We start from the raw sequence: 12,112 nt of genomic DNA on the forward strand, positions 1-12,112 counted from the left end.
TGAAAAATGTGACTCGGCTATAGAAAAGAGAGGTACAGGGACGCAGCGCGGGCGCGTTGGATGAGCTTTCGAGGAGCGCATACTTCCTGCCAGCACGACTGTGTCTCAAACAAACCTGGAAGGATCTGGGGTCCCAGTGAAGTAGTGAATGCACGGCGAGCTTCTATTCTGAGGCAGAACGGACACTACACTGGCTGTGGTGAGGAAGGACTCGGAATCTATACAGACTCCACCGGCTTTGTCCCGTAAGATGTCAATCATAGTCTGCACAGTGATGCTTTCTGTAAAGAAAAAAAAAAAAAGAGAGAGAGAAAGAGAGAGAGAGAGAAGCTTTAATAGTGGCAAGTTGTGAACCAAAATCCATTTTTTCCTTTTCTTCTTAGTTACAGAACCCTGGACTATAACTGCCCAGCTACAGACTATATTTCCCAGCTTCCCTTGTGCCTCGGGCGGGGTCACATGATAAATCCTGACCAGTGGGAGAAGAAATGCTACGTGCAACTTCCTCGTCACCTCCATACAAGGGATGGTTCGCCCTTCACTTTGTTTGCCCCTCTTTCTGCCGCCCAGGACATGCCCGCAAGTCGGACCACAGGTGGAAGTCAAACATCGCGTATGGCTGTCCTCTGGTGCCGGGTAACCCACCAGCCCTGGACTGGCCATATACATCTAGACCATAAACACGGGAGAAAAATAAGCTTCCATTTTCTTGAAGCCATATTATTTTGGAGCCTCTTTGCGCTAAGTAGCACTTAGCAATTTCTCAACCAGTACAGTATGCAATACAACGATATCCATAGGAAAATATGTGCAATCTATGCACAATCCACTAAGCAAGTTCTCTCATACACACTTGCTGGTTACAGTCAGCACTGTATTTGGAGAATGACCTCTCTGCAGTGGGAAAGAGACACACAGAAATATGCAGAACATTCACAGCCATTTTGAGTACTGGCTCTGACTTCAGATAAATGCGTAAACAACTCCTTGGCTACAAAGGACCCCGGTTTTACGTTTTCTCCCCCTGATCACGATTCGTTAAAACACTATTCTTTCCGTCTATGTTCACAGAGATGGAATCAAAGCGTCACACAAAGAAGAGGTGCCTTAAACTTCACTAACACAACTCACGTCCTCTTTGTACATTTCCAATTGTAATATGCCATACCTAAAAGGATTAATAAAGCCTTGATTTCTTCAACTACCCGGTGTTAAACATTTTTCATTGTCTTACGAATGAGTTTATTGATTTAAATCAGGACCCAGTCGGTTAATAACAGCCGAAATCTCTTTTGACCTCTGCCTCTCACTTTATCCCCTTGCATTTTATTTGTGGGGCCATTTCTCCTATAGAGTTTCCCACAGTCTGCACTTTGCAGACAGCAGCCCCTGGTGTTACTTAGTATGTCCTCCCATCTTCTGCATTTCCTGAAAACCAGTAGCTAGGTCCAGAGGCTTCATCAGATTTAGATTTGATGTTCTGGCAAGACTGCTTCATACATGGTATTATATACTTTTATCAAGCTGGGTTTGTTTTTTTTTTTTTAACTTTTGGAGTTTTTTTTGAAGTTCCCATTTTATTTTTTATTTAAAAAAAAATTTTTTTTTAATGTTTATTTATTTTTGAGACAGAGAGAGACAGAGCATGAACGGGGGAGGGGCAGAGAGAGAGGGAGACACAGAATTGGAAGCAGGCTCCAGGCTCTGAGCCATCAGCCCAGAGCCCGACGCGGGGCTCGAACTCATGGACCACGAGATCGTGACCTGAGCTGAAGTCGGATGCTTAACCGACTGAGCCACCCAGGCGCCCCATGAAGTTCCCATTTTAAAATGGATCACTGTCCTACCTTCCTACCCTTAATACATTAAGTTCTACAGCAAATGTGACGTCTTCTTCTACGTTAAGCATCGGCAAACTTTTTCTTAAAGAACCAGACAGTAAATATTTCAGGCTTATGGGCCCCACCACCTTGCTGTAACCTACCTGTCGCAACTCTGCAACTGTGCCAATATGGCATGGAAGCAGTCATAACCAGCACCTAGATAAATGCGCACGGCTGTGTTCCAGTAAAATTTTATTTGCAAAATAGGGGATTGCCAGCAGGTCCCAGTCTGTTGACCCCTGTTCTGAATGATCACAGGTCTAACTTACAAAACGCATGTATCACTGGCAACTATAAAATGTGGCCTCAGTGGTTTACTTGGAAGGGTTTCCGCTCGGGCACGGAAGTAATAAGCTATCCAGTCACCACATTTGCCTCAACATGGATTCTGATTAAGTCAACAGCTAGGTGCGAGATAGAGGGTTCGGGAAGAGAATTCAGAACAACAGCTCCAACTCAACAAATGTTCACGGAGCAAAAGACTATAATGGACACCATGAGGGGATCCCAGCATGAGTGAAAGACAGTGCCCTGCCCTCCAGGCTCAGCAGGCCACTGAGAAAGGAAAATACAGGAAGACAAGGCAATGAGTGAAATACACAAACGCTGAGGTAGAAGGAAGGCTACAGAAGTTGTCACGAAGACGAGTACAATGACTTGAATCAGAAGGAGGAAAAACCCTCGTGGATGAGGAAGCATCCTGTAACAATAGATATACGTCATCCTGCCTGCACATCAGGGACATCAACACAAGTTCGTCTCTATGTACAAGGTCCGTTCTCATTTCCACCTCCTTGCTCACCCCCCGAAGTTCAGACAAGTTCTCTGAAACACAGCTGCAAGACAACAGGTATGAGAGGGAGAATCATAAGGGATATACTAACTCACCTTCTTTCTTTTCTAAGCTGTCTTTGCCTGCACAGCAGTCTAGGTGGTCATCAGCTGGAGAAAAAACTTCGGAAAAATTGAACTCGTCCTCTCCCGTCCACCAGCCTTGACTCTGAGCATAACTCCTGAGCTCAGGATGCTGCGCGTCTATCTTAGTGGTGAGCGAAAGCTGATTGCAAATACACTTCACTCCCTCTGTAGAGAGTGCAAAGTCCGGTTAGCTGGAAAGATACTTAGAAGGACTTAATCAAGAAATGGAAATTTACAGCGAATCCTTTCTCTGCAATTCGACTTTAGAGAGAGGAAATGATTCTATTTTGAAGAGAGAAACACAATCCTTGGTCCTCTTGTAAGAAGACCTCCCAGTAGGTTTGACCAGTCCTGACCGGGCACTACCACATTTTAAAGGAGCAATGGTCGCTGGATCTAAAACTCACACTCAGAAGGAAACCTGTGCAGCTCTCATTAGGGCTAAATAAACCCCAGGCATCTATTAACCATAGGAAAAATGAAAGGTTTCTTGAAAGAGACATGACGCGACTTACAAGACTTACGAACATCACAACTATAGCCCTGCTTCTTCCCCAATTTAGGCTTCCTCCACTTGAAGGAACACTTTATGCCTCCACCCTCTGCCCAAGTAACATCACTTTTGGAAAATACAAAGATGGCACCTCTTCATTCAACTTTTTTTTTTTTCAGGTCCCAACATTTAGAAAAACACAGTGGTACTGATAATGAATTGTTTTAAAAGAATGGAATGTACCTGCGAATATATGTCTCTGAGGATATCAGTATGAGCGTGTGTGTGTGTGTGTGTGTGTGTGTCCATGCGTGTACGTGTATATGAGTGCAGAAATTCTATGGGAATTTTTTTCTCATAAAAATATAAGTGCAGCTAAAAGAGTCTAGAGTCGGGAGCGCATGAATGCTGAGTGCACTCCAGCTTGATGAAACTCCCCTATCGGCTGGCAGGCTTCCTGTGGCTTCTTCCAAAGCCTCAGCTGCAAATACACTGAGGATGACTTCATTCTTCAAGATGCTGTCTAGAACACTAAGAAGTTATGAGTTGTAGCTCAAAAGAGGCCATCCGTACTTGCTGCTTCCAGAGAGCGTGCTGATCTTTTAAAAATTCTTGGGAGAATGAAGTAGAGAGAGAGATCAAACCACAAGCTGCAAGCCGTTACTGCCTAAAAACCAGTTTCTAGAGACAAGGTCAGTGCTGGATAGGGTTCTTCCAGTATGTTCTGCTCCACTGATTTGTTCTTCCAAAATAAGTATTCCTAGCTGATGGGCATTGGCCTTCTGCCGCTCATCTTTTCAGAGGACAACACAAGAATAAAACTACTTAAAAAAAATAAAAATAAAAAGGAGCTTTGGCCTAAAAAGGGGCTTTTGGCATTCTTCATGCTAAGCTATCCACAAAAATCCTGTGAGCAACGCCACAGGTATTATTTTCCTAAAGGGCTGATTTATAATGTATGTTTGCTTTCGGGGCGCGCAGGCGGCTCAGTAGGTTAAGTGTCCGACTCTTGATTTCGGCTCAGGTCATGATCTCATGCTTCATGATCAAGCTCTGAGTCAAGCTCTGTGCTGACTGTGCACAGATTCTTGGGATTCTCTCTCTCCCTCTCTCCACTCCCCACCCCACCCCCCGCAACTCGCTGTCTCTCTCTTTCTCTCAAAAGTACGGAAATAAACATTAAAAATAATATATGTTTGCTCCCAAGAATGTTAGCATTCAGGGCCTAGTTTCATCAAGTCCTATTGCAATCACACTGCTGCTGGGATCAGAGGGCATGAGATCAATGAGTCCAAGGAATGAATGGCTGAGCTTTTATTTCAATGTTTAGTGAAAGCACGCATTTTGAGGAGATGGGTTTTTTAAGCTGCATCTTGAAGAGAAACTGAGCTTCTGAAATGCAGGTCTAGATCAAAAAGTTTTAAGTTCTATTTAAAAGCAATATATGACTGCTTTTTCAGCATGGACCACTAGCCCTCCTGCCAGAAACACTGGAGAGTAAGGCTTCAGCTTAGAACTTTTTTGATAAAAAAGTTTAAAGTTCTTGCGCTGCAGCAGGCTCAGTGATCCAGCAGCCACACCGGCTGTCTCAGTTCTGTAAGTGCCATAGGGATGGGGCACAGGCACCAGGAGGTATATGCTGGGCACGTGGGGGTGAAGAAACTCTCTGAGACTGTTGCAAGGGTGCCACCAGCCCATTCGGTGCCCTTGTGAGAATGCGAAGAAGCCACCCTCCTCCAGGCAAGCGCCGCAAGCCAGCCACGTAGAGCATCCAACACACCCCTCGTCCACAGAAACCCTCATCACTGCACTGACTCAGGCCACAGAAGACCTTGACTCTCAACTATCGCAGTAGATCTTCTGCTTCTAACTCAGATCAGCTTTGGTTCCAATCACCCCTTAGGTAGGTCTGGAAAACAGGTTTCATCCCTATCATCAATTCTGAGGAACTGGAAGAGACTTCCTGACAAATTCAGTTGAGAAACTGAAGCCCAAGTTTAGGTTCAACACGAGAAGAGGGTGGCGATCCACTAGCAGCGTGTGCCGTGAGCACAGGAGGGGAGAAATGGCGGCACACGGTCTAGGTACTTGTCATCCAGTCCTGAGGAGCGTCAGGGGGGCTTCACTGGCCGATTCTCTCCTAGAATTCCTTCGTCCTCTCGGAAACCCTTTAACCCATGCTGGGACCTCATCCTGTCTCCAATATGAGGCTGCCAAGTGATGAGACAGGACAACCACAACCCCCTCTAACATCTCCTTCTTCGGAACTGTCTCAGAACAAAGTGCTGCAGGGAGCACAGAGCCACAACTGTGTGGGCACAAGATCTTTCCAAATGGATCCCCTAGGCCTGTGCTCTTCTAGAAACACTGTCTCACAGAGAAATGAGCTTGTCCCAGAGGCAGTCCACGGTCCTCACACAGATCCGAACGCCTCTTTTCGAGGAACATTCCAAGTGTGAGGAGCCACAGGGCTACGGGTGATGAGGGGCAGCTCCCTGTTGTAGGGGTTCACTCACTAAATGGAATGGGATAATCACCATTCCTTTGGCCAAGTCACAGAGTAACCATTTGGGTCACAAAACGGCCGGTAGCCACAGCCGGGTCCTGCCCAGAAAGCAAGCGGAAAATAAGAAATGTCACGAGCGTGTCTCCCAAGTGTTGACACCTCTGCAGCCCAGGTTCTTTCTAGAAGCAGAGCCCAGAAGTGAGGATACGGCACAGAGGGGGTCTGCCGCACCAGGGTGACTCCTACGCGTCCAGGCAGCATCCGCCTGAGCCTCTCTTGCCCTCTAAGCACCACCCCCCCCCCCGCCCCCCGCCCGTCCACACTGCTCACCTGTGATCTGCTCAGCAGCCCAGTACTTCCCCACGGTCTCCAACACCCAGGCTTCCTCACGATCCACAATCAGATACGCGCTTTGGAAGCTGTGGCAGGCATGTGCATCTTCGTAATAATTGCCACCCTGTCCGTGTTCCTCCAACAAGGCGACGATGACATCCAAGGCTTCTTTGGCTGTTGTCCCTCTTTCCAAACCAAGCCTGAAGTAAGAAGACCGGAAGTCTCCCTCAGTCCTTTCGTACGCTGTGGTTCTCCCCACAGTAACCAAAGCCTGGGGTGCAGCTGAGTTATGAAGCACGCCGTCACGTGTAAACGTATGAAATACGCAGGCCGATCCGCAGATTCACGGCACTTGAGCTCAGAATGTGTCTCTCACGCATTCGGTTCCAAATCGTGGGGGTGTTTTCTGTCTTTGGGCACCCCCCATCTCCCCCCCACACACACACACACACACAAACAGAAGACTCAGGAACCCAGTGGCTTCTCCCTCGTGAAAGGCAGCTCAGCCAACGCTCTGTTTCTTTTCTGACTCTGACTCCCATGATGCCGGCCAGCTCAGCTCTAGCCGTGTCAAGACCCCCTTTCTGTGACTTATTCTCCTTCCTGCCTCCGGGCAAAAGGACACCTGTGCGCAGGGCAGCCTTGATCTCTGTTACTCTACACCAGGCATTTTGGTTGGTAACAAAGGGTTCCATTGCCAGCCCTTGTCCTCGGTACATAGGTTTTACTCCGTCATCTCACAGGGAATGGGTGCCTGGTAGGACGTGATCCATCCTTTTCTGCGTATCTCTCCTCCTACCTATCAGCCTGCCTCTCCTGGCGTGGCTTAGAGCGTCACTTATCAAAAAGTACCTATTTCTTCTGAAACGAAACAGCAGTCTGCTCCCAGCCCTTCCAAGTAATCGGCCCCCTACAGAGGGCACAGATACGGCCCTCTGCATGACCTCGGGCAAGTCCCATAATATGTCTGAACTCCGCGTTATGTCACCTATAAAACAGGTACCTAATCCCTGGGCTCTATGAAGACAGGTGTACGACATACTGACTGTGAAAATACAAACACAACTGCCCAGGACCAAGGGGGTCAGTAGGTCTGAGAGGCAGCACGCTGTGGCCGCAAAACAATGGCTCAGAGATACAGGGACCTGGCTCCCAATTCTATGTGTGCCACCCACTGGCAGTGTGACCTTAAGTAACATAACCTTTCGGGAACGTGATTTTCTCATTTGTAATGTCAAAACGGGACTACGCCCCTCTCGGGCTGATGTGAGAGAGGATGGCACTTGAAATGTACTCAGTAAATGTCCACTGACTCATCTCTTGCTTCCAATCATAATTCTAGCGGCAGGAACACAAGCGCCTTAGAACAGAGACGACGGTGCCCGTTAAGATAGCAGCATAAGCCAGCTCTGTGGGAATTTTCATCATGCGAACAATCGTCTCTAAAACTCACCCAGCCTGATTCTTGCTGAAGGAACCTCCACTGTCCTGCCAGGGAGAGGAAAAGATAATGCTACAGACTTATTTCTCTCTCTCTCTCTATTTTTTTTTAAGTTTACGTATTTATTTTGGAGAGGCAGGGAGAATGCAAACAGGGGAGGGGCAGAGAGAGAGGGAGAATCCAGGCCGTCAGCGCAGAGCCCGACGTGGGGCTTGAACTCGCGAAACCCTGACATCCTGACCTGAGCCAAAATCAAGAGTCGGTCGCTTCACTGACTGAGCCACCCAGGCGCCCCGACAGACTTGCTCTCGCGACAGGCTTATCTTCGTAGTCAGATAATTATACATCCATTTATTGGGTATTTCTCAATTTTAGCTTATTTAGGAAGACTTGGTGAAAAGGCACTGATTTGCAAAGCTGAACCCTAAGACCTTAGCAGAGTGATACAAAATAAACTTAGGAGATGGTTGGCTTAAGCAGACTTTCCTGTTGGTGGGTGTCATCTTCTCCAAAGAGGACCGACAGAAGCAAGCACTCATCTGCTCTTGAGGATCCAGAGGAAACAAGCATGCGATATGAGCACCTCTCTGATCTGCCCGAGCTGTGCCCCGAGGAGGGCCCCCTTCTTCCTTTCACAGATGCCTAGCAGCCTCTGGTCACATTGCCTCATGCATGCATTCCAGGCAGAAGCCTTGTCCCGGGGCCTTCACAGGGCTCCAATCTGCCCAGGCAAACACGTGCTAGGAGCGTGGGAATACCTAGCCAGGGGCACACCACCTTTGGAAGCCGTGACTTCTCTTTTGCAGCTTCTAGCTCATTCTCCTGCCGTTCTGCCCGCTGCATTCCACACTGAGGCGCCAGTACGCGCACTTGCCCTCCCACAAGCCAAGAACCTTGGCTCCGGGAGGTTCCTTAGTGCCCTCTGCGTATGGCGTCGGCAGCGGGACCTCAGCACTCATCCACAGACACCACTCTGATCAGACCCTCCTACCCTCTGTGCCAGGACCAAGGAAAACGATACACCTGGCAGCCTCTGTGCCATGGGCCAAGGACAGGACAGCCTGCTCCACTGTATCGGGACGCAAACAACAGGAAGACTGAGGGGACAGGTGCACCCGGGCCACAGTAGTCTAGGGCCACAAGTTACCCGATATCAAGAGACCCGTTCCAAAGCCTTTCACAGTGCTCTGGCCCCATAGATGGGGCAAATTCACACGACTCCAAATGAGAACAGCATCTTCCTGGTCCCATGTCTACTTTCCCTTTGGCTGCGTCACCTCACTATGGGCATGACCGGGGCAGGAAAAGGGATGGAATTAGCTGGGCCAAGGTTAGAGTCTCACTCTGACATCTACCTTCAGTGCAGTTCAGATCCTTTGAACATATGAGCTCGGTCCACGTTTTTCTGGATCTTGGAGTCAGATGCACCCAAGTTCAAATTCTTGTTTTATGAAAACTACTTGTAAGGATCCCTACTTGCAGCCCATGACTTTCACGCAGGTATGTCAAGCCCACTGTGCCCATTCCTGGAAGGTCAATAGACCTATCCATCGGTTGGCGGAAGCTACGGACCACAGAGGTCTCTGTGTAAATACACACTTTCTCCCTGCAAGTCCTACAAAGCGTCAAAACCGCGATTGCTTGGTGTAAGATGTTGGCTCTGGGAGGTTCTTTAGAGGTCATCCGATCTAAGGCCTCCCCTCGAATAAATGCGGAGACTGTGGCCCCGAGGGGTGCTGTAACTTGGGTGAACTCACACGGAAAACCAAGGTCCCTGGCTCCCAGCCCAATATTCTTTCAACGAGGCCATGAGTCTGTTGCATTTCACGATCTCCGAAAAAAAGAAAGCCAGTTCGCAGTGTCGTTTCGGTCCCACCCACCCTCGCCTTTGGTGGTTCACTCCAAACTCGGTCATTGATCAGCCACCGCAGGCCAGGCACACAAGTCCCAGTGCTCACGGCATTGTGGTGACCAAGGAGAGGCCCCCATCCCACCGAGCCCACAACGCGCCTGCTGCCTCCTGTTATGTAGTGGCCGGTAGAGAAGGAAAAGGGAAGAGGACAAGTGAGATGAAGAAGGACAGGAGGGGCATATATCTCTTCTTTCTTCCTTGATATGTTATGTATTTTATATGTAGCCTTCCCTCTTTCGTATATTTTAGCTACATTTCAAACCATGAACCACCCACTTAAAATACACCGTTCGGTGATTTTTAGTACATTCACACATCTACCACCACAACCTAATTGGGACATTTTCAACACCCCAAAAAGAAGCCCCATATCCATAAGGAATCACTCCCCATTTTCCCACCCCCGCCACAGGCAATCACTAATCTATTTTCTGCTACTATGGATTTGCCTGTTCTGGACATTTCATGTAAATGCAATCACACAACATGCGACCTCGCTGTCTGGCTTTGTTACTTAGCACGATGTTTTCTTTCTTTCTTTCTTTCTTTCTTTTTTTAATATTTATTTATTTCTGAGACAGAGAGAGACAGAGCATGAGTGGGGGAGGGGCAGAGAGAGAGGGAGACACAGAATCCGAAGCAGGCTCCAGGCTCTGAGCTGTCAGCACAGAGCCCGACGCGGGGCTCGAACTCACAAACCGTGAGATCATGACCTGAGCCGAAGTCGGTCGCTCCACCGACTGAGCCACCCAGGCGCCCCTAGCACCATGTTTTCAAAACCCACCATGTTGAAGCATGTGTAAGCACTCGGTTATTTTTTATTGCTTAATAATATTCCACTGTAATCCACCTTTTTTGTTTTTTCCTATCACCTCAAACTTATCAAAAGACACATGTCTCCTTTGGGAGGACCGTGTTACAAAAATATGAGGTTTGGAGGGAAATAAATCCCGTTCCCATTCCCCCACCTGTTCTGAGCGGTTGTTTCAAAGAATGACTGTGTGGTACCTGACCAGATCCATTCCCAATAAGGCTTCGGTCTCAGCTGCTGGTTCTCTGGCATTGATGGCTTCATTGGCTATGCACACTCCATGCTCATTGGCTCCCATTTCTGCCCCCCAAAGCCAGGCAGGTCTGCTTAGCACAATAGCATGGGTCCTGGGAACTTGGTCGATTGAAATGTACGTGCACTAGAAAACAAAGACAGGAAAGAAAGGACCATCACCTGTCAGGAGCCACTCAGTTTCCATCTTGGTACTTAAGCGGAACCACTACATCAGTTGCAAACAGAGCCAGAAAATGAAAGGCCTTGGGAACACAAGACTTAAAAGATACCCCAGGTCTCAACGCAAGCTCAGAGGTCTCTAGAGTGAGGTGCAGTTGTGCCAATCAGGTTTCAGTCTCCGGTTCAAGCCCAGTTTATCCACAGTGCTCTCGCATTTATAGCAATCAGCTTCTTTTTTTTTTTAATTTTTTTTTAATGTTTATTTATTTTTGAGACAGAGAGAGACAGAGCATGAACAGGGGAGGAGCAGAAAGACAGGGAGACACAGAATCTGAAACAGGCTCCAGGCTCTGAGCTGTCAGCACAGAGCCCGACGCGGGGCTCGAACTCACGGACCGTGAGATCATGACCTGAGCCGAAGTCGGACGCTTAACTGACCGAGCCACCCACGCGCCCCAGCAATCAGCTTCTTGAACCAGGTATGCAGCCCATCTGTGCCCTGAATACACTGTCTGGTCATTTCAGCAGGCACAGATGCTTCAGGGCACAAGCATTTCACACAAACATAACCATTTATTCTCATCTGCAAAATTCCTTCCAGATCAGTGGCTTTCAAACTTCTTTAAAGTTATTGAACCTTACTATAGAAGAAACTTTACTCAGAGGCCTAACATAGAAAGCAGATTAAAGGAAAATGTGTTGCCTGATGAAGATGGGGGTGGGGCCGGGGGGGTCCCTATGCTCCTGGCAATGATCCCTAGGGCTCCCTGGAACCTAGTTTCATAACCTTCACGTTTGCTCTAGTGGTAGAAAAGGGAACGTGATGATAAAACTTTACGTTTAACTAATGCATTAAATGCTCTCTTATACACTGTGCCTCCCTGTCTGTCCCATCTGATTCTCACACTAAGCCTACGCTTAGTGTGGGCCCCACGATGGGCCCACGGCACAGACAGCTCCCTTGGAGAAATGAGAAAGACGTTAACCTGGGTGGCCCATAAGGCGCCTGCTGACTCTGGCATGGAATCCAGGGCTCTAAGCTGCACAGCGCTATTTGGCTCTCAAGGGAGAAATTCGTCACCTGCAGCAACCATTTACATTTTAAATTGGGCACTGAAAGCATCGGCTCAACTGTGGCCTCGGATCTTTTTCTGACTCGCGACCCAGTTGTATCGACTGAACACAGCCCGGGACGTTACTCTGCATTGATTTTCCATAACGTCTAAGCCTCGGGTAAGAGCTAAAACGCGGGCAGCATGCACACTCATTGGTCAGGTGACATATGTATCTTCATAATCCATGGAAGGTGCTGCTCTGCACTGGGATGATGTTATTTCACTGGATAAATCCTGGTAAGACTGAAAGCTAATTAAATCCAGAGGCTGTCAAGAGGCTCTTGAG

At 48.1% G+C, this 12,112-nt stretch overlaps 1 protein-coding gene across 3 annotated transcripts in view; it reads right to left on the reverse strand.

Moving 5' to 3' along the window:
• The window catches only part of SCRN1 (secernin 1), a 62,824-nt gene that overhangs the window by 15,838 nt on the left and 34,874 nt on the right, over nt 1-12,112 (reverse strand). For all 3 annotated transcript variants that reach the window (XM_030308166.1, XM_030308167.2, XM_030308168.2), the window contains exons 3-6: nt 10,495-10,676; nt 6,131-6,333; nt 2,772-2,966; nt 116-281 (exon numbers count right to left, since the gene is read on the reverse strand). In XM_030308166.1, coding sequence (XP_030164026.1) covers nt 116-281; nt 2,772-2,966; nt 6,131-6,333; nt 10,495-10,676 — 746 coding nt within the window. The remainder of the gene's footprint in view (nt 1-115; nt 282-2,771; nt 2,967-6,130; nt 6,334-10,494; nt 10,677-12,112) is intronic.

Source organism: Lynx canadensis, chromosome A2, assembly GCF_007474595.2.
Source record: "Lynx canadensis isolate LIC74 chromosome A2, mLynCan4.pri.v2, whole genome shotgun sequence".
Classification (NCBI taxonomy): Eukaryota; Metazoa; Chordata; class Mammalia; order Carnivora; family Felidae; genus Lynx; species Lynx canadensis.